The sequence below is a fragment of the Rhinopithecus roxellana genome, chromosome 2 (genome assembly GCF_007565055.1).
Source record: "Rhinopithecus roxellana isolate Shanxi Qingling chromosome 2, ASM756505v1, whole genome shotgun sequence".
Lineage (NCBI taxonomy): Eukaryota > Metazoa > Chordata > Mammalia > Primates > Cercopithecidae > Rhinopithecus > Rhinopithecus roxellana.
This window is the reverse complement of record NC_044550.1, coordinates 149784133-149811153: the sequence shown is the minus strand read 5'-3', so window position 1 is coordinate 149811153 and position 27021 is coordinate 149784133. Positions and strand designations below refer to the sequence as shown.

General features: G+C 43.2%; 1 protein-coding gene across 1 annotated transcript; it reads left to right on the top strand.

Annotated features, from left to right (window-relative positions):
- Window positions 1-1695: 1695 nt before the first annotated feature.
- ARL9 (ADP ribosylation factor like GTPase 9) lies at window positions 1696-21600 on the top strand. The gene is made up of 4 exons (XM_010355227.2): window positions 1696-2427; window positions 7815-7977; window positions 15137-15312; window positions 21314-21600. Exons 1-4 carry the CDS (start codon window positions 2140-2142, stop codon window positions 21491-21493), a joined length of 807 nt encoding a protein of 268 aa, XP_010353529.2. The 5' UTR covers window positions 1696-2139; the 3' UTR covers window positions 21494-21600.
- Window positions 21601-27021: the final 5421 nt, after the last annotated feature.

Genomic DNA, 27021 nt, shown 5'->3' with positions numbered 1-27021 from the left:
TTTCTTTTAAGCTGAGTATCAAAATTGTGTGTACTGTCCCTCTTAGCAAACCCACAAAACTGATCTAATGGGATTGAGAGATTCGGTAAGTTTCAGTGTAAACTTATTGAAAATTCATCTTGGTGTGTGTATAAACAGAAGTAAACCTTTGAAAAACTGATTAAGCATAGCAATTCTAATGCTATTGGGAACAGCCAACCTTAAAAATCATTGCATCACTCAAACCTTCTGGAGCCTGCCATTTATTGTTCCTTACAAGTCTATTTGAAACAGATACAATGAAGGAAAATAAGTTTATTACATTAAAAAATAATTGTGGCTGGGCACAGTGGCTCGCACCTGTAATCCCAGCACTTTGGGAGGCCGAGGCGGGCAGATCACCTGAGGTCGAAAGTTCGAGACCAACCTGACCAACATGAAGAAACCTCGTCTCTACTAAAAATACAAAATTAGCCGGGCATGGTGGCTTATGGCTATAATCACAGCTACTCGGGAGGCTGAGGCAGGAGACTCGCTTGAACCTGGGAGGCAGAGGTTGCAGTGAGCCAAGATCGTGCCATTGCACTCCAGTCTGGACAACAAGAGTGAAACTCTGTCTCAAAAAATAATAATTGTGCTGGACAGGTGCGGTGGCTCACGCCTGTAATCCCAGCACTTTGGGAGGCCGAGGTGGGCAGATTACCCGGGAGGCCAAGGTGGGCAGATTACCCGAAGTCAGGAGTTCGAGACCAGCCTGGCCAACATGGTGAAACCCCATCTCTACTAAATACAAAAATTAGCTGGGCGTGATGGCACACGCATGTAATCCTAGCTCCTCGGGAGGCTGAGGCAGGAGAATTGCTTGAGCCTGGGAAGTGGAAGTTGCAGTGAGCCGAGATCGTGCCAGTGCACTCCAGCCTGGCGGACAGAGTGAGACTGTCTCAAAAAATAAATAAATAATTGTGCTAAACTGTGAAATATACTAAAGAGTTCAGCAAGATAAAAGGAACCCTCCAGATATTTCTTAGTCAGTTTGAGAAACAATACCACCTTTGAAAACCTCCTCGTGTGCCTTATTTACCATTTATTAGATAATTAGGAGTGACTAGACCATTAGGTTTTGGTTTTAATACTGAGCATTACTAGCAGCTGTGATTCTGGCAGGCTATCTCCGAATAATTTTTTAAAAAGCGAAATACAGGCCGGTCACGCTGACTCATGCCTGTAATCCCAGCACTTTGGGAGGCCGAGGCAGGTGGATCACTTGAGGTCAGGAGTTCGATACCAGTCTGGCCAATGTGGTGAAACCCCGTCTCGACTAAAAATACGAAAATTAGCCGGGCGTGGTGGCTCACGCCTGTAATCCCAGCTACTTGGGAGGCTGAGGCAGGAGAATCGCTTAAATCCGGGAGGCGGAGGTTGCAGCGAGCTGAGATCGCACTACTGCACTCCAGCCTTAGTGACAGAGACTCCGTCTCAAAAAAAAAAAAAAAAAAGGAACTTAAAACAATGGAACCCGTTCACGTTCTTCTGTCTTTAATAATCCTGGATAGTAGTCTGGAGACACTCCTAATGGAGTTTACTCGGGAGAGGGCGGAGAAATACACGACATGAGCAGTACAGGCGCGTGGTTGAGAGCCGGCGGAAGGCTGAGAATCCTCCCCGGAACCTTTGGACTGTGGCGCCCCAGGGGTTCTTCGCGTAGGCTGTCCGGGCTCGAGATTGAAGCCGGAGACGTCAGACGCTAAGGTTGCTTAGGTTGCGGCCCGCGTGGAAGGCTCTTCTCAGCCATCCTGCCCGGCCCGAGGGAATCGCGCAAGGGACGCTTTTTCTGCAGCAATGATATATACCCCGCCGAGCTGTCCGTCCTGGTTGGGACCTCTTGGTTTCGCTTGGCTGGGCTCAACCCATCCCGTACACCTCCGCCCTTCCCTCTTTGCGTGCCCCTGCGGGTTCAGCGAATCCGCTGCAAGAAGCCCTGCATCCGCCCGGTGAGCGGCTGTTGGCGGCGGTGCCGGGGTTGGCGGCTCCCGCGGGTTGTCGACGCCGCGGGGCCTACGTCTCCGTCGGGCGTGCACCTTGGGAGCCATACCTGGGGCCCAGAGCCACCGCTCAGCACGCGGGCACGCGGCGGGAGGGAAGGAAACCGCGGCGCTGAGGATGGAGAGGGGGAAAGTGAAGAAGAAAGAGAAGGAAAAGGAGACGGAGGAGAAAATCAGAGAAAAGGGAAAGGAAGAGAAATTGAAAAGAAAGGAGGTGGAGCAGAAAATTAAAGAAAAAGAAAAGGAGAAGCAAGAGAAGCAGGAGAGGAGAAAGAGAAAAGAGAAAGAGGAAAAAAGGACAAAGCAAGGGAAGGAGACAAAGAAAGAGAAGGAACAATTTAAGGGACAAGAAGAGGAAGGGGAGAACAAGGACAGCACCTTGACAAGGACCCCGCTCGAGCCGCTGGTAAGAGACCCAGTGTCCAGGACCCCTTGCCCCAAGGCCATTGTCGGCGTTCAGACCTCGGCGCTGTCTCTGTTACGTTGGAGGCCCCCGACCCGCGCGGGAGGGAATGGATCTCAGCTGAGGGCTATTTACCTATGGATGAAAGCGATATGCCAAACTTTGAACGACCCATCGCCAGCCCTTTTTCCCGGGCCCCCTGCCCACCCTCGCCGTTATCGTTACCCCTGTGTCTTAACCTTCGTCGGGTCTAGTGTTGAGGGACAAGTGATCTCGGTCTTAATGGGGACATGGGGAACGGCCCCTCTACTGCCCTTGGATCTGTCCAGCGCGCAACACTAGCGCACAGACCACCTGACCACATTTAGAAACCAGTCCCGAACCCTCCCCGCACGCAGGCCCTCTTTTCATTGAATGCGTTCTTTTGTCAGAAGGGGCAGGGTTCCAGAATGCAGGAGGTGTTGGGGACGCTGCAGTTGATGCCTCCATTGTTTTCATACCACCAGTTCCCTGAATGCATGGCGGAAAAGTTTTAACTGACGGGTCTTAAAAACTTGGCATTGTTTGGGGCAGCTGGATGGTCTCTGTGCTCCTGGAGTTCCTGAACTGGCTCCTTGACTTAGAGCTACGATCTGGTTCTAAACAATTTGAATGATTAACACAGTTGTTGTTTTCCTTTTTTCTTTTTTGTAATAGGGTCTCACTCTGCCACTCAGGCTGGAGGGATCCTCCCGCCTCAGCCTGGCACCGCCCCCATCTCCCAACCTCAGTGACTGGCACTACAGGCACACGCCACCATGTCCAGCTAATTTTTGTATTTTTGTGTAGAGATGGAGTTTCGCCATGTAACCCAGGCTGATCTCAAACTCCTGGGCTCCAGCAATCCGTCTGCCTCGGCCTCCCAAAGTGCTGGGATTACAGGCGTGAGCCACCACGGATTAACAGATATTTGATCTCTGGTAAAACACAGACTACATAGACCCATATTTGGCTAAAGGAATAACTTCTGACAAAAAAACAGTGGTGTTCAGCATCTCATTTTGTGTCTGAACTCTATTTTACAAATTCAGCTTTCCTTAGTCTCGAAAAGATAAATGTGAGGAAGCGTGAATGCAGAATTTCTAGGTAGGATGGGCGTAGGGACAGCAATGTGGTTGGAAAGGGAACTGGTGTTTTTGTTTTTGTTTTGAGACAGTCTGGCTCTGTCACCCAGGCTTGAGTACTGTGGCATGATCTCGGCTCACTGCAACCTCCACCTCCCAGGCTCAAGTCATCCTCCCACCTCAGCCTCCCAAGTAGCTGGGAATACAGGTGCACACCACCTTGCCTAGCTAATTTTTGTATTTTTGGTAGAGATGGGGTTTCGCCATGTTGCCCAGGCTGGTCTTCAACTCCTGAACGCAAGCGATCCATCCACCTTGGCCTCCTGCCGAGACCAGCTTGGTCGGGGAGACCCTACCCAGTGTCCCTAGAGGAATTAAAGACACGCACACAGAAATAGAGGTGCAAAGCAGGAAATCAGAGGTCTCACTGCCTTCAGAGCTGAAAGCCCCAAACAGAGATTTACCCACATATTTATTAACAGCAAACCAGTCATTAGCATTGTCTCTATAGATACTAAATTAACCAAAAGTATCGCTTAAGGGAAACGAAGGGATGGGCCGAATTAATTGCAGCTGGAACACGCACTTAACACATAGATCACTCAGGCTTTTGTTTGTGGCTTAAGAATGCCTTTAAGGCCGGGCGCGGTGGCTCAAGCCTGTAATCCCAGCACTTTGGGAGGCCGAGACGGGCGGATCACGAGCACTTTGGGAGGCCGAGACGGGCGGATCACGAGGTCAGGAGATCGAGACCATCCTGGCGAACACGGTGAAACCCCCGTCTCTACTAAAAAATACAAAAAACTAGCCGGGCGAGGTGGCGGGCGCCTGTAATCCCAGCCACTTGGGAGGCTGAGGGAGGAGAATGGCGTGAACCCGGGAGGCGGAGCTTGCAGTGAGCTGAGATCCGGCCACTGCACTCCAGCCTGGGCGACAGAGCGAGACTCCTCAAAAAAAAAAAAAAAAAAAAAAGAATGCCTTTAAGCAGTTTTCCGCCCTGGGCAGACCAGGTGTTCCTTGCCGTCATTCCTGTAAACGCACAACCTTCCAGCTTGGGCGTTATGGCCATTATGGACATTTTACATTGCTGCAGAGATTTTGTTTATGGCCAGTTTTGGGGCCAGTTTGTGGCCAGATTTTGGGGGGCTTGATCCCAACAGCCTCCCAAAGTGCTGGGATTACAGGCAAGAGCCACTGTGCCCGGCCTGGGAACTGCTTTTTATTCACACTATTTTATAGGACCTAAGATGTCATTAGTCTAGGTACCACTAAGAAAGAAAAAAAAAAGCCGGCACGGTGGCTCACGCCTGTAATCCCGGCACTTTGGGAGGCCAAGGCGGACAGATGACCTGAGGTCAGGAGTTCCAGAACAGACTGGCCAACATGGCAAAATCCCATCTCTACTAAAACTACAAAAAAATTAGCTGGGCATGGGTGGCATGTGCCTGTAATCACAGCTACTCGGGAGGCTGAGGCAGGAAAATCACATGAACCTGGGAGGCGGAGGTTGTAGTGAGTCAAGATTGTGCCACTGCACTCCACCCTAGGCCACAGAGCGAGATTCTGTCTCAAAAATAAATAAATAAAAAATTCTGCCAATCAAAATATGACATACTCTCAATTGTCAAAGACATCCTAATTTCAGAGATGTTAAAATGTGGAATGTGGGGGGCGGAATGTGTATCTTAGAATGAATGAAGTATGTCGGGGTAGGCTGAATGGGGCTTCTGGTGAAGACTGACAGGACATAATCCACTCTTGGCTGCCATTTCTTGGTGCTGGTATTGCTTGAAAACATGCAATTGTAAGCCATCCAATGACGTTTCCCTTGCCCCTCTTCCTTACCTTGACACACTCTCAGAATGACATCATAACATTTAGATGCAACTGAAGGGAATGGAGAAGAGGCAGGATGGAAGACATCTATGAAAATACAATTTAAGAGTCATCAAAGATTGGCTCTAAGAACAAATAAGTACTTTTTTTTTTTTTTTTCTTTTTGAGATGGAGTTTCACTCATGTTGCCCAGGCTGGAGTGCAATGGCACGATCTCAGCTCACTGCAACTGCCACCTCCCAGTTTCAAGTGATTCTCCTGCCTTAGCCTACCCAATAGCTGGGATTACTAGTATGCACCACCATGCCCGGCTAATTTTGTATTTTTACTAGACATGGGATTTCACCATGTTGGTCAGGCTAGTCTCAAACTCCTGACCTCAGGTGATCCACCCTCCTCGGCCTCCCAAAGTGCTGGGATTACAGGTGTGAGCCACCACACCGGCCTACTTTTTTCAAATTTTGGTAATTCACTGTATGGCCTTCATAAATCATGCTCTCTGTACAAGTCTTTATGTTAAAGTTTACACCCTGGAAACCACATTTCGGAGCACTCTGAACGATTTTCACACCAGCCTGCCCTTCTGTCCCTCAGTCATTTGCCATAAAAATTCTAAGGCTAATACATTGATAGAATGCTTCTTTGTTTTTTTTCTTTTCTCTTTTTTGGGGGGGATCGAGGGGGATGGAGTCTCTGTCACCCAGGCTGGAGTGCAGTGGTATCATCTCAGCTCCTGCAATCTCCATCTCCCAGGTTCAAGCAATTCCTGTAGCTGGGATTACAGGCATGTGCCTCAGCCTCCCAAGTAGCTGGGATTACAGGCATGTGCCACCATGCCTGGCTGATTTTTGTATTTTTGGTAGAGACAGGGTTATGCCGTGATGGCCAGGCTGGTTCCAAAGTCCTGGCCTCAAGTGATCCACCTGCATTAGCTTCCTAAAATGCTGGATTTACAGATGAGAGCCACGATGCCCAGACTAGAATGCTTCTGTCTAAGTTTACTTCAAGTTCATCAGTTTGTTTTTTTGTTTGTTTGTTTGAGATGTTGTCTTGCTGTGTTGCCCAGGCTGGAGTGCAATGACGCCATCTCGGCTCACTGCAACCTCCACCTCTGAGGTTCAAGTGATTCTCCTGCCTCAGCCTCCCGAGTAGCTGGGATTACAGATGCCCACCACTGCACCCAGCTAATTTTTTTTTTTTTTTTAGACGGAGTCTCGCTCTCTTGCCCAGACTGGAGTGCAGTGGTGCGATCTCAGCTCACTGCAAGCTCCGCTTCCCGGGTTCATGCCATTCTCCTTCCTCAGCCTCCGGAGTAGCTGGGACTACAGGCGCCCGCCACCACGCCTGGCTAATTTTTTGTATTTTAAGTAGAGACAGGGTTCCACCGTATTGGCCGGGTCGTTTCGAACTCGTGACCTCAGGTGATCTGCCTGCCTTGGCCTCCCAAGTTCGTCTGTTTTTAAAACAAATATTAATTTGTGATTGAAACTGGCTTAATAATTTCTATAACCTTTTCATTTAATTGTGATACTTATATTAAAAAGTATAAAAGGGAGGCCCGGTGTGGTGGCTCATGCCTGTAATCCCAGCACTTTGGGAGGCCAAGGTGGGCAGATCACGAGGTCAGGAGTAAGTATAAGAGGGAAACCTTGCCCTGAGATCTTACAATCTAGTTATTCAATTGTGAAGACAGGCAAAATTAATAATTGAGACCTTAGATGCTTATGCACTGAGTGGCACAGTCGATACATGCACCACGGAGGTCCCAAGACCCCAAACAAAATGAACTCAGGTGCAGTCTCCAATTCATAGACACGAATTCAAGAAGCAAAATGAAGTCTGAAAATTGGTCCTATAATCTATAGCACTACTCATAAATGCTTGTAGTATTTATTTGATAGACTGATCAGGAGTTAGGGGATGGAGGAGGGATGTGAAATTAGTATCACATAATGAACAGCTAATTAGAAAATGTTCACTAGTTGGTATAGTTTGTTCTAGACCTATAAAATATTCGTGAAGTTTTATCCTTTTTTTTTTTTTTGGAGACAGGGTCTCACTCTGTTCCCCAGGCTGGAGTTCAGTGTGCAATCTCAGCTCACTGCAACCTCTGCCTCCTGGGTTCAGGTGATTCTTGTGCCTCAGCCTCCCAAGTAGCTGGACTTACAGGTGCATGCCACCACACCTGGCTAATTTTTTGTATTTTTAGTAGAGATGGGGTTTCACTACATTGGCCAGGCTGGTCTGGAACTTCTGACCTCAAGAGATCCTCCCGCCTCGGCCTCCCAAAGTGCTGGGATTACAGGTGTGAGCCACCTGGCCCGTGAAGTTTTATTCTGGATACAATTCCAAGAATATTATTGGATTCTACCACAGGCAGGCCCACTGCCAAGACCCAGAAAAATGAGCCCCTGATAGCATGGGCTTATTGATTTATCTTTTGTTTCACAGGAGAAAAACAAGCAAATCCTAGTGCTGGGCCTGGATGGAGCAGGAAAAACCAGTGTCCTCCACTCTCTAGCTTCAAACAGAGTCCAGCATAGTGTGGCACCCACCCAAGGTTTCAATGCAGTTTGCATCAACACTGAAGATGGCCAAATGGAGTTCCTGGAGAGTAAGCTCTCTGTTCCTTAGTTACAAGATAGCCACATTTTATTCTCTCTTAAGCCAGACATGATGTTAGCAACATTGAGTCTTTGTGAAAACTAACACTGAATCAGATTTTCCTAGACTTTTAGAATGGATGTGTAGTTTAATACCCAGGTACACTGTGGGGGGAATCACTTTTTGCTTTTTTGATGTTCTCCTTTTTACAGTAGTGGTGATAAAGGGGGAGTTTAGAGGAAGGCTTTAGCACTCCCTCCTATAATCTCCTGTAATCAGCCTTCTTCCCACACTGCTGCAAATGAGCATGCAATCTAAGTTTAAGTACAGTGTGCTTGCTTCTCTGCAAATAAAATTATAGACAAGCTCCAGACCTCTCCTTCTAAATAGATGGCAGTCCACAGGCCCCTACTGGATAGTAATTCTGGAGTCACCACCTCTAAATATTACTCTGAAGTTGAGTCAAGTCCTCTTGTCTTCTCTTTACACATTCATCCGTCCTCATGGCATTAAATATCATCTGTATGCTAATGGCTCCCAAATTTATTTATCCAGCCCAAACATATCCAAGTCCTCTAAAACCTAACAAGGGAAAAACAAAATGCTTGATTTTTCCCATATCTGTTCCTTTCCCTGTAATCTTCTGGTCAGTAAATGGCTCCATACCCATCAAGTTGCTCTAGCCAGAAACCTGAGAGTCACCCTTGACTCCTCCTTTTGCATCCCCACCTCCAGTCCACAAGTAAAACACTATGAATTTTGCCAGCTCTGACGCATCTCTCAAATTCATTGGTTACATCGTTTCTACTGCCTCTATGTAAGTCGGAACCTGGATCATCTATTACTTAGATTATTATAGTCACCTTTTTACTTTGGCTTTTATCTGCTTATGAAGAGCAGTATTTTAACACATACTTATCATTTGCTAATTTAAAACTCTTCAGTGGAGATCTCATCCTTGTAATAAAATCGAAAATCTTTATTATGGCCCATGAGGCTCTTCATAAACTGCCTCCTCCCTAACCTTACCTCACCCCAGGCTTATTGTACTCCTTTCTTTCTTTTCTTTTACAAGAGCTTTCTTGGGTGTGCCTTCTGTCAGAAATACTACCACCCCTGCTCTTCCCACGATGGCTTGCTCCTCAGCCTTCAGGTTATTAGCTTACATGGCTCCATAAAATCAATCATTCTTTTTTTTTTTCCTTTTTTTTTTGAGACAGAGTCCTGCTCTGTCACCCAGGCTGGAGTGCAGTGGTGCGATCTCAGCTCACTGCAACCTCTGCCTCCTGGGTTCAAGCGATTCTGTTGCCTCAGTCTCCTGAGTAGCTGGGATTACAGGCACACACCATCATGCCCGGCTAATTATTTTGTATTTTTAGTAGAGACGGGGTTTCACCATGTTGGCCAGGCTGGTCTCGAACTCCTGACCTCAGGTTATCCACCCACCTTGGCCTCCCAAAGTGCTCGGATTACAGGCGTGAACCACTGCACCCAGCCCATAAAATTATTCTTTCTAAGTATGTTCCCCAATGCTGTTTGCTTCCTCCATAAGGTTTTTAATAACATTCACTATTTATTTTTATTTGTTTTTGATCTGTCCACCCAACTGGATGGTAACTTTTGCTATACTTGTTTTGTTCAACAATATATACCCAATGTCTGGCAAATAGTACATATTCAACAAAAATGCATTAAGTGCTAGCTGTGTTCCCGATTTTTATCATAATCATCAATATCCTGAAGAAGAATAGCAGTTTACACTTGGAACCTTTAAGTTTTAAAATGTGTATCTTCACAGTGGCTATATTAAGCCATCAATTTAGGTAAGTTTTCATAATGCCACAGGGCATAGCTTCTAAGGAGGTTTTTTTTAGGATGCAGCATCCAGTGGTATTCAGTGATATAAATCTGTATGGACTGTTATGCTATCGTGTAACACTTGGAGTATGTTGGGGATTGGTGGGAGGTGAAGTTTTATTATATAAGCCTATTTGTAGAAATGAGATATTCACATATAATTTTGCCTATATCTCTTCATCAACATTCTACAGATCATCTTAATCTTTAAAAAAAATTCTTTTAGTTTATGCACTAAAAAGTAGTGGCAAAAATAAATGGAGAGATTTCAGTTTCTATTATAGTTTTTGAAGGGCCTTTCTGTGACAAAACCACAAATCCTGGTTAAAATTTATTTTTTAAAGCATTGATGAACTTGCAACAGTAAGTCAAATTTGCAAGGCTACCTGCTTTACTCTTCTTGCCCTTTCCCTCCTTCCAAAGAAAGAAGAATAAAACAACTCATGAGATGAAACTGGAGTGACAGCCACAGTAGATAAGCAGATTAAAAAGTGGTGTTATCTAGAGGCACATACCAATATTTAATCTGCAGTGGGCCTGAGACAAAATAGGAAAGCACTAAGATGCCTGCATGACATGAGGGCCCCTGGAAGAGTGCTAACATGCTCCCAGTCAGTAGCTCCCCCAGTTTCTAATTCTGGAGCAAAGACCCCCAGTATTCTCATAAATTAAGATTAATCAAATATGAATATGAGTTCAGGCCAGGCATAGTGGCTCACACCTGTAATCCCAGCACTTTGAGAGGCCAGGGCAGGTGGATTGCTTGAGTCCAGGAGTTTGAGAACAACCTGGGCAACATGGCAAAATCCTGCCTCTACAAAAAATACAAAAAATGAGCTGAGCATGGTGGTGCATGCCTGTAGTCCCAGCTACTCTGGAGGCTGAGGCAGGAGGATCATTTGTGCCCAGAAGGCAGAAGTTGCAGTGAGCCGTGATCATGCCTCTGTATTCCAGCCTGGGCAACAGAGTGAAACCGTATCTCAAAAAAGAAGACAAAATCTACTGATCAAAACTAGCATTTAAAGCATTTATAATCTTAAATGCTTATAGCTGAAAGGAAAATAGCTGAAAACGTATAGGTTAAATATGCAATGTAAATTAGGTAAAAGAACAACAGAATAAAACCAAAGAGGTTGAGGGAGAGATGATAAAGACACGAAGCGAATGAAATTGATGAAGACACAGTAGCAAAGATCAGCAAAGTCAAAAGTTAGTTCCTTGAATAGATAAACAAAATAGACAAATTTCTGGTGAAATTCATTAAGGAAAATCTGGAAACCACAAATAAATAATGTCATGAAGGAAAAAGAGCATATCATTCATTAAGATGACAAGAGTGTAATACCTGTGTTAACAAATTTGTACCAATAGATATAAAGTCCTGGATAAGTGGCAAAAATCCTCCAAACGTGTGTCTTAGGAAAATGGACTCAATAAGAAATAGGAATATTGAATAATTTAAAACTTCTAAAGAAATCAATAGCAAAAAAATCATCCTATAAGGAAAAACACCCGATCAGTTGGTTTATAGGTGGGCTCTTATCAATCTTAATCTTACATAAATTCTTTCAGAGAATAGGGGAAAAAAAGAAATGCTCTCCAACTCACAGTGTGAGGTCGCTTGTATATCCAAACCAGCAAAGAGTATAAGAAATGGAAATGCAGAAATCTGAACAAAATTGTAGTAAACTAAATTCGGTTAATATATTAAAGAGATAATATATCACCAGATGAGTTTCTCCAAGAATGAAAGGTTGGTTTAACATTTGAAAAATAGCCAGGTGTGGTGACTTATGCCTGTAACTCCAGCACTTTGGGAGGCCGGGGGGGCGGGGGGGGGGGGCGGATCACTCACTTAAAGTCAGGAGTTCAAGACCAGCTTGGCCTAACATGGTGAAACCCTGTCTCTACTAAAAAGACAAAAATTAGCCGGGCATGGTGGCAGGTACCTGTAATCCCAGCTACTCAGGAGTAACTGAAGAAGGAGAATTGCTTCAACCCGGGTGGTGGAGGTTGCAGTGAGCCAAGATCATGCCACTGCTCTCCATCCAGCCTAGATGACAAGAGCAAAACTCCATCTCAAAAAAAAAAAAAAAATTTCATTCAACATTATACAGGAGGTTCTAGTTAGTTTGAGAAAAAGAAATAAAAGGCGTAAGAATTAGAAAGGAAGAAATAAAACAATACTTATTTACAAATTATATAATTGTCTTCAAAGAAAGCCTAAAACACCCTTCAAATTATTAGAAATGATAAGAACTTGGCAAGACAACTGTATATAACAATATAAAATTAATTGTATTTCTATTACCCAGCAGCATGCAGCCATTTTCAATAGCAACAAAAGATAGGAATAAACCAAACAAAAAAATGTGTCTATCTATACAGAGAAGATCTGTAGATGTCATTGAAAAACACTGAAAGACCTAAATAGACAGAGACATCATACAGTTTTCATGAATAGGTAGACATTATATCAAAAAAATATTAATTCTCCCCAAATTGACGTTTAAATACAATTCAATTCCAATCAATAGCTCAACAAGATTTTTAAAAAAGAGTTTGACAAGCTGAGGCTAAAATTGACATGGGTGAGCAAAGGAGTAAAGAAAGTCAAGACACTCAAAGAAATTAGTAAGAAAGATGGACTTGTCCTGTCAAGTATCAAATCTTATTATAAAGCTATGAAACTAAAATGTGTGGTGTTGGCACAAGAATGAACAGAATGACCAAAGGAACAAACTAGAGAGTCCACTGGGGAAACTATTCAATAAATGGTGCAGGAACAACATGGAATAAAAATGAAATTAGTTTCCTGCCTCCTATGCATACAAATGTATACATCAATTTCCGATGGATAAAAGCCAAATGTAAAAAGCTTTGTGGAGAAAATATAGACTATCCTTATGACTTCAGGAGAGAGAAAGATTTTTTAAACAGGATACAAAAAATAATAACCATAAGAAAGATGGATAAATGTAACTATATTAAAATGGAAAACATCTGTTCATTAAAAAGATGCCACAAAACAGGAGAAGATACATGCAACACATCCAAGCAAATGCCTAGTATCCAGAATATATAAAGAACTCCTACAAATAAAAACAACATAAAAACATTGGCAAAAGACATGAATAACATTTCACATAAAACAAATTAGAAGTGAACATATGAAAAATACTCAACTTGATCAGTAAGTAGAATTCAAATTAGGCAAAAAAAAAAAAAAAAAAAGAAAGAAATCTGATAATATCAAGTTTTGAAGAGGATGTGGCCGGGTGCAGTGACTCACGCCTGTAATCCCAACACTTTGGGAAGCCAAGGTGGGTGGATCACTGGAGTTCAAGGGTTCAAGACCAGCCTGGGCAACATGGTGAAACCCCAGCTCTACAGAAAATACAAAATTAGCCAGGCATGGTGGCTCGTGCTTGTAGTCCCAGCTGTTGGTGAGACTGAAAAAGGAGGATCGCTTGAGCCCAGAAGGCGGAGGTTGCAGTGAGTGGAGATTGCACCACTGCCCTCCAGCCTGGATGACAGAGCACAACCTTGTCTCAAGGAAAAATAAAATAAAAATAAAAAGAGGATGTGAATGTAGAGGAAACTTATTGGCTATTAGCTGTTGGCAGAGTGTGTATTGGTACCAACTTCTCTGGAAAATAATTTGGCGTATTTGGCATTAGTTCCATGCTTAGATAACTGGAGAAACTCTTGCTTGTATGGACCTCAGGAGACAATACAAAAATGTTTACAGCAGCATTGTTTATTGCAGCAAGAAATGAGGAACAACCCAAACGTCCACTAATGTTTTAACTAAGCGTGTTAAAACCATATGAGTTACTTAGAAGGTCACACAGCACTATTTTAACAAATTAAAAACACAAAATGCTTCAAAGAATGACTAGCCTACCTCTGTACAAAGGAAGCCAAAGGGAAGGCAAAGATCCTTTCTTGTTAGCATTTAAAATACTTTTGTTAAGTTCTTGAAACAGAGGTCCAAAAAGTTTTTCTGTCAAGGACTACATAGGAACTAATTTATGCTTTGCAGGCCACCTGCTCTCTATTGCAGTCACTCAACTCTGTCTTGAGAAAGCAGTCATAGACAATATGTTCTATATGTTCAATGTTACTATAAAACTTTATTTCTGGGCACCAAAATCTAAATTTGATATAATAGTCCTGTGTTAGAAAATGTTATTCTACCTTTTTTTTTCCTCCAGTATTTAGACATATAAAAGCTATTCTTACCTAGTGAGCTGTATAAAAATAGGCAGTTGGTCAGATTTGAACTGTGGGCCATGGTTTGCCAATACTCCTCCTAGGACAAAAATGAAAACAAAATCCATTGTATATATGTTATTATCATTAACCAAAAAGTTTATTCTGGGAAGAATCAGCAGGATGAAGTAATCAAAAGGCATTTTGTTTTTCTGAAGCAAATATTCCTGAATACCCACAGAATCATGTTAACTCTGTGCAATATTAAGAGGAGAAGTTAGTTCTAGGATTTTGACAAAGGAAAAAAATTGTGCACGTGAGACTAGCCAATGTATTCAGTTCCTTTAAAAATTATTTTAATGTGTATTTTATCCTAACATCCTTTTCCATTCTTAATTATTTTAGTAGCATACTCCCATTTTCTTTTTCTTTTTCTTTCCTTTCTTTTTTTTTTTTTTTTTTTTCCAGATAGATGGGGTCTCACTCTGGAGTGTGGTGGCGCAAACACAGCTCACTGTAGCCATGTTCACGCCTCTGCACTTCCTGGACTCAAGTGATCCTCCTGCTTCAACCTCCCTAGTCGCTAGCACCACAGGCATACACCAGCACACCGGCCCATTTTTTAGTTTTTATTTTTGTAGAGACAGGGCCTCACCCTGTCGCCCAGCCTGGTCTTGAACTACTGGGCTCAAGCAGTCCTCCTGCCTCAGCCTCCCAAAATGTTGAGATTACAGGCGTGAGCAACTGTACCTGGCCTTACTCCCATTTTCTGAGCTATAACTGATTAAGATGCAGTGGCTGACTTGGCTGCTGTGGACAATGGGATCAGGAGACATCCACTGTAGTATTTCGCATCTCTCTGCTGATCCTTTGTGATACAGTAATGAAGGAACCACTTGTGATGGTTATTCTCACCAGCCAGTTCCCCACTAACATGCCTGTGGTCCCTCTGAGGACTGGGTACACTCTAACACGGTGATACTTTATCAAAACACCTGTCCTGTGTTCAGAAATCTGGATGTGCCCTCCCTGCTCCCAGGGTGGGTGCTTCTGTAATTTTGTGTGTGTGTGTCTTCTTCCTCTACTATTCTCTGTAGTTGGTGGCAGTGAACCTTTTCGGTCCTACTCGGAAACGTACCTATCCAAGGGATTGCTGCTTATCTTTGTGGTGGATTCAGCAGATCACAGCCGATTACCTGAAGCCAAGAAATACCTTCATCAGCTAATTGCGGCAAACCCAGTACTTCCTCTGGTTGTGTTTGCAAACAAACAGGTAAAAATCTGTGCAAATATAAATTGTACTCAGTAGTTTTGTATTTAATACAAAAAATGAATGTGTGTAATAGCTAGTCAACAATAAGCTATATATTTAATTCAATTTATGTTTATTAGAGCTCTTGGATTATAAACACCTTGAGGGTAGAGACTATTATTCATCTTTGTGTTCCTTTTAATACCTAGTATACTGTCTTGTGGATGCTAGGAATTCAACAGATGTGTGTTGAACTTACTTCAATAAATACATGTTAATTGTTAAATTTGATTCAACAAAATATGAGTGGCTACCATGTATAAAGAAATTGTTTTGCTTTAGATCAATCAGATTGAGCCGAACTTATTCTACACATGCATTAAAAATATTAAATATATGTGGAGAATTTGGAACCCTTGTACACTGTTGATGAGAATGTAAAATGGTAGAGCTGCTATGGAAAACGGTAACATGGTTCCTCAAAAGAATCAAAAATAGAGGCTGGGCGCGGTGGCTCACACCTGTAATCCCAGCACTTTGGGAGGCCAAGGGTGGGGGATCACGAGGTCAGGAGATTTAGACCATCCTGGCTAACACGGTGAAACCCCGTCTCTACTAAAAATGCAAAAGATTAGCCGGGCGTGGTGGTGGGCGCCTGTAGTCCCAGCTACTTGGGAGACTGAGGCAGGAGAATGGCGTGAACCCAGGAGGCGGAGGTTGCAGTGAGCCGAGATAGCGCCACTGCACTCCAGCCTGGGTAACAGAGTGAGACTCCGTCTCAAAAAGAAAATCAAAAATAGAATTCCCTTATGATGCGGCAATTCCACTTCTGGGCATACAGTGAAAAGAATTAAAAGCAGGGACTCAAACTGATATTTGTATGTTTGGCTGTTTTATGTTTCTTTATGTTTTATATTGTTTTGTTTTATATGTTTTATGTTTTTTGTGATATGTTCATAGCAGCATTACTCATAACAGCCAAAAATGGAAGCTACCCAAGATAAATGGATGTATAAAATACGGTATACACATGCAAAGGGAATTTTTTTTTTTTCAAAGACAGAGTTCTGCTCTAGCACCCAGGCTGGAGTGTAAGTGGTGTGATCTCAGCTTATTAACTCCTGGGTTCAAGTGAGTTGCATGCCTCAGCCTCCCAAGTAGCCAGGATTACAGGCATGCACCACTACTCCCGATTCTTTATTTATTTATTTATTTATATATTTGAGACAGAGTCTTGCTCTGTCTCCCAGGCTGGAGTGCAATGGCGCAATTTTGGCTCACCACAACCTCCGCCTCCTGGGTTCAAGTGATTCTCTGCCTCAACCTCCTGAGTAGCTGGGACTACAGGCACATGCCACCACGCCCAGTTAATTTTTGTATTTTTAGTAGAGACAGAGTTTCTCCATGTTGGCCATGCTGATCTCGAACTTTTGGCCTCAAGTGATCCACCCACCTGGGCCTCCCAAAGTGCTGGGATTACAGGCGTGAACCACCGCACCCAGCCACAATGGGATATTGTTCAGCCTTAAAAGGGAAGGAAATTCAGACGTATGTCCCGACATGGATGAACCTTGAAAACAGTATGCTAAGTGAGTAAGTCAGTCACAAAAGGGTAAATACTATCTGATTCCATTTATATGAGGTACCTAGAGTTGTCAGATTCATAAAAATAGAAAGTGGAGTAGTGATTTCCATGGGTTGGGGGAGGGAAGAACGTGCAGTTATCATTTAATGGATACAGAGTTTCAGTTTTGCAGATAAAAGTTTTGGAGATGGATGGCGGTGATAGTTGCATAACATTGTGAATATACTTAATGCCACTGAACTGTACACTTAAAAATGGTTAAGGAGAAAAATTTTGTGATATGTATTTAACACAATAAAAATTGAAAAACAATTTAAACATCTATAATATTGTAATGCTAAAGTCCCTTTCTCAATTGTTAAGTTTGCCAATCATAGAAGAGCTCAATTCCTGACCTTTCTCCTACTACTTCTATGGGTGAATGTATATGGAAGTAAACTAAGTAATTAAAAATGATGACCTAAAATAGGAGCCTATGTTAAAGTCCAGTACGAAAGCTAGTCCAGCAGACTCTGTCTCAAAAGAAAATAAAAAAAAGAGAGAGAGAGGCTGATGCTTTTATTGTTTTGTTGTTAAGTGGAGCATCTTAAGTACCATAAACTACAAAGTGAGCTGTATAGTATTCCATAGCATTAATATGCCAAAATGTTATCGTTTTCTTACTGCTGGGAATTTGAATTATTTCCAATTTTTTATTGTTCTTAATGGTGCTGCCAGTGAGCCTTCATGTATGTGTCTCTTTGAGGATGTGTATGAACATTTTGCTGGTGGATATGCCTAAAATAATGGCTGGGATTTTGGATTTGTACATATTCTGTTTTATTAGATATCACCAAGTTACTTTCCAAAGATGTTGCGCCAATTTATTCTTCCACCAGCAGAATATGACAGTTTTTGCAGCTCTACATCCTTGTCAATACTTGGTATTGTCAGACCTTTTCATTTTTGCCAGTCTGATGGGTGAACTTGTTTTTTATTATTCTAATGTGCATTTCCTTAACTACTTGTGAGTTTGAACATTTTTTCAGATGTTTATTAGTTATTGGTCTCCACATCTGTAAATTGCCTATTAATATGTTTTCCCAAATTGCTACTAGGGTGTTTATCTTTCTTATTTTAGTTGTAGGAGTCTTTCATATCATTTGGAAAAATAATCCTTTGTTAGTTATGTGCATTACAATTATCTTTCCCAGCATCCTGGTGGCTTATCATTTTACTTTGTTTACTTTTATACAGAAGATTTTCTTCCCTCCCCTTCCTTCCTCTCCCCTCTTTTCTTTTCTTTTTTTTTTTTCCTTTTTTCTTTCCTTTCCTTTCCTTTTTTTTTTTTTTTTGACAGAGTCTCACTGCATCACCCAAGCTGGAGTACAGTGTGTGATCTCGGCTCACTGCAAACTCTACCTCCCAGGCTTAAGCGATTCTCCCACCTCAGCCTCCCAAGTAGCTGGGACTACAGACATGAGCTACCACACCCGGCTAATTTGCATTTTTTGTAGAGACAGGTTTTCGTCATGTTGCCCAGGCTGGTCTCGAACTATGGGGCTCAAGCAGTCTACCTGCCTCGGCCTCCCAAAGTGCTGGAATTACAGGCGTGAGTCACTCCGCTCGGACTTTTTTTTTTTTTTTTTTTTTTAAACAGGGTCTCACTTTGTTGCCCAGGCTGGAGTGCAGTATAGTGGCATGATCATAGCTCAATGCAGCCTCAACCTCCCCAGGCTCAGGTGATCCTTCTCCCTCAACCTCCCTAGTAGCTGGGATTACAGGTGTGCACCACTATGCCTGGCTAATTTATTTTTGGCATTTTTTGTAGAGATGAGATTTCACTGTGTTTCCCAGGCTGGTCTTGAACTCCTGGGCTCAGTCTGCCCACCTCAGCCTCCCAAAGTGTTGGGATTACAGGTGTGAGCCACTGCATCTGAGTGATTTTCATTTTTAATATTCAAATGTATCAATACTGTGCCTTATGGTTTGTATCCATTATCTTCATCAAATTGAATAAACAGAGCCATTTGTTATCACATTTATAGCTTTTATTGGGCCTTAATGATAAAAGATTTGAATATCCTAGTTTAAGATTAATGCATCGCCGGGCGCGGTGGCTCACGCCTGTAACTTTGGGAGGCCGAGGTGGGCGGATCACGAAGTCAGGAGATCGAGACCATCCTGGCTAACACGGTGAAACCCCGTCTCTACTAAAAACGCAAAAAAATTAGCCCGGCATGGCGGCGGGCGCCTGTAGTCCCAGCTACTCGGGAGGCTGAGGCAGGAGAATGGCGTGAACCCGGGAGGCGGAGCTTGCAGTGAGACGAGATTGCGCCACTGCACTCCAGCCTGGGCGACAGAGCGAGACTCCGTCTCAAAAAAAAAAAAAAAAAAAAAAAAAAGATTAATGCATCTTTGTTTATATTCCTTGGCCAAAATATTTGGTCCAAGCTTTTAGGTGACTCACTCGTTCAAGTTATTATATAAGGGTTTTCAAAAAGTCATCTTACCATCTTTACTCTTTGGGTTATAACCGCTATTAAGGCACATACAGGAAAGTGTGGAATAAAACAGATATTTTTGCCTGATGTGCTTTATCATTACTGAGAGCCCCTTCTCCCATCCATCACCCTCCCTCCCTCCTATTTCTTTGTCTTCAACTCCACCAGTGAATTTATTAACCTGAGACATCATTCACATGTTAATGGATCCATTAACACTGTTCAAAAAGTTAGCATAGGCTCTAAACAAATTCAGGTTTCAAAAAGGCAACTACCAATATCTGGAGAGGTAATCAACTCCAGCTAAGTACCCTGGGCAGCACATCAGGAACAGCCCCACAGGCTCCAAGTGATAGAATTTGATAGGTTCGGGACGTGCACAGTGGCCCATGCCTATAATCCCAGCACTTTGGAAGGCCGAGGCGGGTGGAACACCTGAGGTCAGGAGTTGGAGACCAGCGTGGCCAACATGGTGAAAACTCGTCTCTACTAAAAATAGAAAAATTAGCTGGATGTGGTGGCATGCACCTGTAATCCAAGCTACTTGGGAGGCTGAGGCAGGGGAATCGCTTGAACCTAGGAGGCGGAGGTTGCAGTGAGGCAGTGAGCTGAGATTGTGCCACTGCACTCCATTCTGGGTGACAGGGTGAGAATCCGTCTCAAAAAAAAAAAAAAAAAAAAAAAAAAGATAGGTTCATATTGATACAGGAAAAAAAAAAGATACAATATTAGGTTATTTCCCAAGATTTAAAAATGATCTTCTAAAACTTAGGGGGAATGCTATGAAATAACAAAAAGCCATTTACAAACGCAATTTTAGAAGTGAAAAAACTTTTACAAAGGGCTGGAAAACTATAGCTGAATCTGTGTATTTATGAAAGGGAATGTCACAGGTCATTTGCTTAAATAATTCTTGGTGTATGAGAGTTAAAGATGATGTTTTGACCTTGCCATTTCCATCATAAGGAGGTTATGGCCCTGGCATGCGGCCTAAGCACAGGCTTCCTGTCTTCCCCTCTCTGCCTCTTGCTGTGGCTTTCCCTCTTCCAAGACTCCCCCATTTCTTTCCCTGTCTCTCCTCTGAGCCTCCTTTTCCCACTGCACCTTGTCTGAATCTGTTCTCTCTCCATTCCCTTCTCTGTCTTCCTCTACTCCCCAAAATTGGTCGAGGATTTTTTTGTTCAATAGAAATAATGAGCACAAAAGAAAACTCACAGTGGCAAGAACTATAATTGGTAAAATATGATATAGACCTAAAACAGTAGATGAATCAAATTTCTGTTATTAAATATAAATAAAAAGAATTGCTCCTGTTGAAATAATCTTAGAAGAGTAAAAGGAAAATGGAAAAACAAAATTAGGCTGGATGCAGTGGCTCATGCCTGTAATCCCAGCAGTTAGGGGGGCCTAGGTGGAAGGATTGCTTGAGGCCAGGAGTTCGACACCAGCCTGGGCAACACAGCAAGATGCTCCTCTTTACAAAAGATTTTTAAAAATGAGTGGGGAATGGTGGTACAAACCTGTAGTCCCAGCTACTCAGGAGGGTGAGGCAGGAGAATTGCTTGAACATGGGAGGCGGAGGTTGCAGTGAACCAAGATTCTGCCACTGCACTCCAGCCTGGGCGACAAAGCAAGACCCTGTCTTTAAACAAACAACAAACAAACAAAATTAGAAACAGATTGACTGCACTGTTTAGAAAACTAAGGTATTATATTGGCTTAGCTTCATTCCAGAATATACTTTTTTTTTTGATTACTCATAAATGCTGTCATAATTCTTATGAAAACTTTTTTATTCAGACAACCTCTGGGCCCATAATAATGGAGTCACAATATCCTTTATATGAAAATGGTGTGGTCACTGAGAGCAATACATAAGAGTAATAAATGTGTTTATCTGAAAGGACTGCAAAATAACCAACTTTGTCTTCTTCTCATTCCACTCCGGATGAAGGATCTTGAAACAGCCTATCACATTACAGATATCCATGAAGCTTTGGCATTATCTGAAGTGGGAAATGACAGGAAGATGTTCTTGTTTGGAACTCACCTGACTAAGAATGGCTCAGAGATACCATCCACCATGCAAGATGCCAAAGACTTGATTGCACAGCTGGCTGCAGATGTGCAGTGACCAGGACTCAGCCCACTGTGCGGCTCACGACTGAAATTTCATCAGTGTTGAATGGCAGGCTTGAAGCCAAAGGTTTCCACTTTCAAATAAAAATTAAGCCATTTCCTGTTTTCTCAATGCATGAGATGTATATAGTCAGCCCTCCATATCCATGGGGTCCACATCTGCGGATTCAAGAACTGTGGATCAAAAACATTCAAAAAGTAAACCCACTAAAGAATAATAACACAACAATAAAAATAATACACATATAATTTTTTTTTTTTTTTTTGAGATGGAGTCTCGCTGTGTCGCCCAGGCTGGAGTGCAGTGGCCAGATCTCAGCTCACTGCAAGCTCCACCTCCCAGGTTTATGCCATTCTCCTGCCTCAGCCTCCCGAGTAGCTGGGACTACAGGTGCCCGCAACCTCGCCCAGCTAGTTTTTTGTAGAGACGGGGTTTCACCGTGTTAGCCAGGATGGTCTCGATCTCCTGACCTCGTGATCCGCCCGTCTCGGCCTCCCAAAGTGCTGGGATTACAGGCTTGAGCCACCGCGCCGGCCTAATAATACACATTTTGAAACACAATATAACAACTATTTACATAGCATTTACATTGTATTAGGTATTATAAGTAATCTAAAGATGATTTAAAGTACACGAGTAGATGCATGTATGTTATATGTAAATACTATGCCATTTTCTATCAGGAGCTTGAGCATACACATTTGCCTGTGCGGATCTTGGAATGGAATGAATATCCCTGAAATTACCAATGGACAGCTGCACAAAGATAGTGCTAACATATTAACAGCATCTCTATCAGATTTTGAATGTTAAAAATATTTGTAAAACAGCGTATTGGGGGGATTGGGATTTTTAATCAACAAAGGTAAAATGAACATTAGCAAGCATTTGTCCCATTTATTGTATTGCAATGGCATGAAATTTATATGAAATTTTTTTTTGGGTGGGTGGATAGGGTCTCACTCTGTTGCCCAGGCTGGAGTGTAGTGGCGTGATCTCAGCTTAGAAGATCCTCCCTCCTCAGTCTCCCAAGTAGCTGGGACTAGAGGTGCATGCCACCACGCCCGGCTGATTTTTCTGTTTTTAGCAGAGACGAGGTTTCACCATGTGACCCAGGCTGGTCTCGAATTCCTGAGCTCAAGCGATGTGCCCGCCTCAGTCTCCTAAAGTGCTGGGATTACAGGAATGAGCCACTGCACCTCGCCTTGAATATATTTTAGTATGTTTTCTCTTTTCAAGTAAAAAACCAGGTGTCTTTCCGTTAAGTGGATTTGTTTTTAACACTATGGGAAAGAAATATCGGGGTAGGACAATGAGGAAAGTGAACTTTGTCAAACCCTCAGAGAAATAAACATTAACAGTATTCAGAAAGAGGAAGGGTTTCTTTTCCAGGAGCTTGTTAGACTAGATGAGGAACATTGTGGGGATTTATTTTTAAAATTCTTAACATTTTGCTTTTCCATAGATAAACTTTCTTCACTAGAAAGAGTGATAACTATATTTATTTGCAGACACTCTGTAAATCCAACTTGTAACTATAGTGGCTTGCTTTGGTTTTAAAGCAAATTGGCAAAAGAGTTTGCTCTATAAATCCTTCCTTTTAAAATTTGGAATCTGTGGTGAAATGATACAAATATGAGATCAAGTGTGGTGGCTCACACCTGTAATCCCAGCACTTTGGGAGGCCGAGGCGGGCAGATCATGAGGTCAGGAGTTCAAGAGCAGCCTGGCCAACATGGTGAAACCCTGTCTCTACTAAAAATACAAAAAATTAGCCAGGGGTGATGATAGGCACCTGTAATCTCAGCTGCTCGGGAGGCTGAGGCAGGAGAATCGCTTGAACCCAGGAGGCGGAGGTTGCAGTGAGCCAAGACCATACCACTGCACTCTAGCCTGGGCAACAGAGAGAGACTCCGTCTCAAGACAAATAAATAAAATAAAATAAAATTTGGAATCTGTGATGAAATAATACAAATATGGGGTCAGGTATGGTGGCTCACACCTGTAATTCCAATACTTTGGGAGTCTGAGGCAGGAGGATCATTTGAACCTAGGAGTTTGAGACCAGCCTGGGAAACAGTGAGACCGTGTCTCAAAAAAAAAAACCAAATTTGGTGAAGACAACCCCTCTCAATATTAGCACATAACTGTCTCTAGTTTTAGGTTAAAATAGAACACAATTTAATTTATGCATGCATGCGCAAAATGATGATTGCCTTCTGAGAGATGAGACATTGGAGAGTGAGCCTTTAAGATCATTACCTCTCTCACATCATTGCTGCGCTGTCATGTTTAATGGTATCTTATTACAGCAGCCACTCAGGTGTCTAATGTTAAACCTTCTTCTTGTCTGGCCTATGGAGGGTGGATCACACAATAATTCGGAATTGTCAGAAATGTTGGATTTTAACCTCTGCCCCAAGGATTACCGTGAATGGACCCCTGGACAAATTCCTTGACTGTCTTGGTCTTGTCCTTGTAAAAAGATCAAGTGAGATGCAGACCACTTCCAGCCCTAAACTCTGATTCTATGTGTTTGTCCCTTCCCTAGGTTTTCTAAGGTGATCAGGGACATAGACAAGTTTCTGGATGCTTATTTCAAAGAAAAGGCCAAAAGCTTTCAGGATGGGGAACAATATCTCCGTTCTTCCCTGTTTGGCCTTTTTTTTTTTTTTTGAGACGGAGTCTGGCTCTGTCGCCCAGGCTGGAGTGCAGTGGCCGGATCTCAGCTCATTGCAAGCTCCGCCTCCCAGGTTCACGCCATTCTCCTGCCTCAGCCTCCGGAGTAGCTGGGACTACGGGCGCCCGCCACCTCACCCGGCTAGTTTTTTGTATTTTTTAGTAGAGACGGGGTTTCACCGTGTTAGCCAGGATGGTCTCGATCTCCTGACCTCGTGATATGCCGGTCTCGGCCTCCCAAAGTACTGGGATTACAGGCTTGAGCCACCGCGCCCGGCCTGTTTGGTCTTTTTATTCTCAGATTCTGATTTTAGATTCTGCATTTTGGCAACAAGTATTGTGGCTGGAGTTTTTCTTTCAGTGGACAGTTACAGAGTGCCAACATGGCAGTCATTGCTTGACACCAGGGTGAACAAAGCAGGGATTCTGCACTTGAGATGCTCTCAGGCAGGGACTCTGTACGTGAGATGCTCTCAGGCTAACGATGAGGGTTTGTGTCATGGGGCTTTCTAACAGAAATGGCACTAGACAACAAGACAGATTGGTGTATTGTCAGAGAGGCTGCCTGGCTGGTAGCCTGCCCAATGGGCCTAATGGGGTGGCATACAACCTTGGAGAATTTACCACAATCTGATGTCTGTTGCCAGCCTTCTGGGCTTATAAGCCTTCCAGGCTTGAGAAGCTGAGTCATGTTAGAAAGTAGGTTTACTTAGCACACCAAGAGTGGATCTACCTTTTCATTCAGTAAACATTTTGGGAGCACCATGTGCCAGAACTCTTTCAGTTAAAAATAAATTCAGTTAAAAGGAAATTCAGGCTGGGTGCAGTGGATCACGCCTGTAATCCCAGCACTTTGGGAAACCAAAGTAGCCAGATCACTTGAGCCCAGGAGTTTGAGACCAGCCTGGGCAACTTGGTGAAACCCCATCTCTTCAAAAAATACACACCAGAAACAAACAAAAAACTAGCCAGATGTGATGGCACATGTCTGTAGTCCCAGCTACTCGGGAGGCTAAGATGGGAGGATCACTTGAGCCTGGGGAAGTCAAGGCTGCAGTGAGCAGTGATTGCACCACTGCACTTCAGCTTGGGCGATGGAGTGAGACCTTGTTAAAAAAACAAAAAAAATGGCTGGGCACAGTGGCTCAGGCCCGTAATCCCAGCACTTTGGAAGGCAGAAGCAGGAGGACTGCTGGAGGCCAGGAGTTAAGAGAGCAACCTGGGCAACATAGAAAGACGCTGTCTCTACAAAAAAATTTTTAATGAAATTCAACTCGAATTTGTGTGTGCCCCCACAAAAAAGAATTTTTTTTCCCTCATCATCCTGGAAAATCTGGCCATGGGGGATTCAGGAGTTCAGAAGTTCAAAGATAAGACTGTCTCTCCGTATCCTGGCCCTGCCAACTTCTGCTTGGTTTGATTCTCAGATTCCCTCCTTAGAGTAGCAAGATGACTGCTGTCAACTCAAGCCATTCTTATAGCTCATGATCTCAGAGTAAGATGGACCCTCCCTTTCTCAGCAGACTTCCATTAAATCTCATGGAGGGATACCAATTGGCTCTTCTGGGGTTGCATATTCATCCCTGAATCAATTACTGTGGCTGAATTGGTCAGACCTGGGTTAGAAGGAAGGATCAGCCCCTTAAACTGTATTGAATGAGTTCCTTGCAGAAAGGAGGGGTTCTGCCTTCCGAAGAAGAGGGAAGGGATTCTAGGCAGGAAAACAAAATGATGACAGCTATTCACAGTCATTCACTGTGCTTGGCACAGGGGATATACCAGTGACCAGGACAGAGAATGCCACTGTCTTTAAGGAGGTTACATTCTAACTGGGGAAGTATACAAAAATAAAAAAGCAGATGAAATAATTACAAATTATGTTGAAGCAAGGAACTGAAATAGAAAATAATGGTGGGAACATTTTAAAAATTAATATGGGCTGGAAAGACCTCTTTGAATGGGTAATTTAAACTGAGCCCTAGAGGCTAGAAAACAGCTAGTATGTAAAGAGTGGGAAGAAATGGGCGCCAGGCAGTGGGAACAGGTGTAAGAAGAGACTGAAATGGGGAAGAGCTTGACACTTTAGAGAAGAGCAGGGAGGCCAGAATGTAGTGGAGTGGCTCAAAGTAGACAGAGAGAGAGAAAAAAGGACCAGAGTATGGAACATCTTATAATGCAAAGCTTGAGGATTTTAAAAAATGGTTTGTAGTGTCATAATTGGAGGTGATCAAAAGTAAAAGTCAGAAGTTCCACCAGTTCAGAGGTCATTGTAGAATCCAGAGAGTTGATGATAGGCCTGGGTGGCCTGCCATGACATTATCATGATATTATGGTGGGAGTGGGTTGTTATAAAGTGAGTCCAGCCCCTGGTGCCTCTCTGTCTTTCATGTTCATTTGCTCTTCCACCATGTTATGATGCATCAAGAAAGCCTCACCAGATGCCAGAGCCATGCACTTGGATGCCCCAGTCTCCAGAACTATAAGAAATAAGTTCTTTATAAATGACCCAGTCTCAGGTATTCTATTATAGCAACATGAAATGAACTAAGACAGACTTGGAAAAGAATTCATTCTGTGTGATCATTACTAATCTTTCCCAATAAGCAGACTCCTTGAGAAGTGAGTCATGTCAAAAAGCTGCCTGTGCCGGGTGCAGTGGCTCATGCCTGTAATCCCAGCACTCTGGGAGGCCATGGTTGGTGGATCGCTTGAGCTCAGGAGTTTGAGACCACCCTGGGCAACATAGCAAAACCCTGTCTCTACAAAAAATACAAAAAATTAGCCAGGCGTGGTGGCATGTGCCTGTAGTCCCAGCTACTCAAGAGGCTGAGGTGGGAGAATGG

Coding starts and splice junctions, on each gene's coding strand:
- ARL9 (XM_010355227.2), top strand. CDS start 2,140: ATGGAGAGGGGGAAAGTGAAGAAGAAAGAGAAGGAAAAGGAGACGGAG. Junction 2,428..7,814: donor GGACCCCGCTCGAGCCGCTG/GTAAGAGACCCA, acceptor TTTGTTTCACAG/GAGAAAAACAAGCAAATCCT. Junction 15,313..21,313: donor TTGTGTTTGCAAACAAACAG/GTAAAAATCTGT, acceptor CTCCGGATGAAG/GATCTTGAAACAGCCTATCA.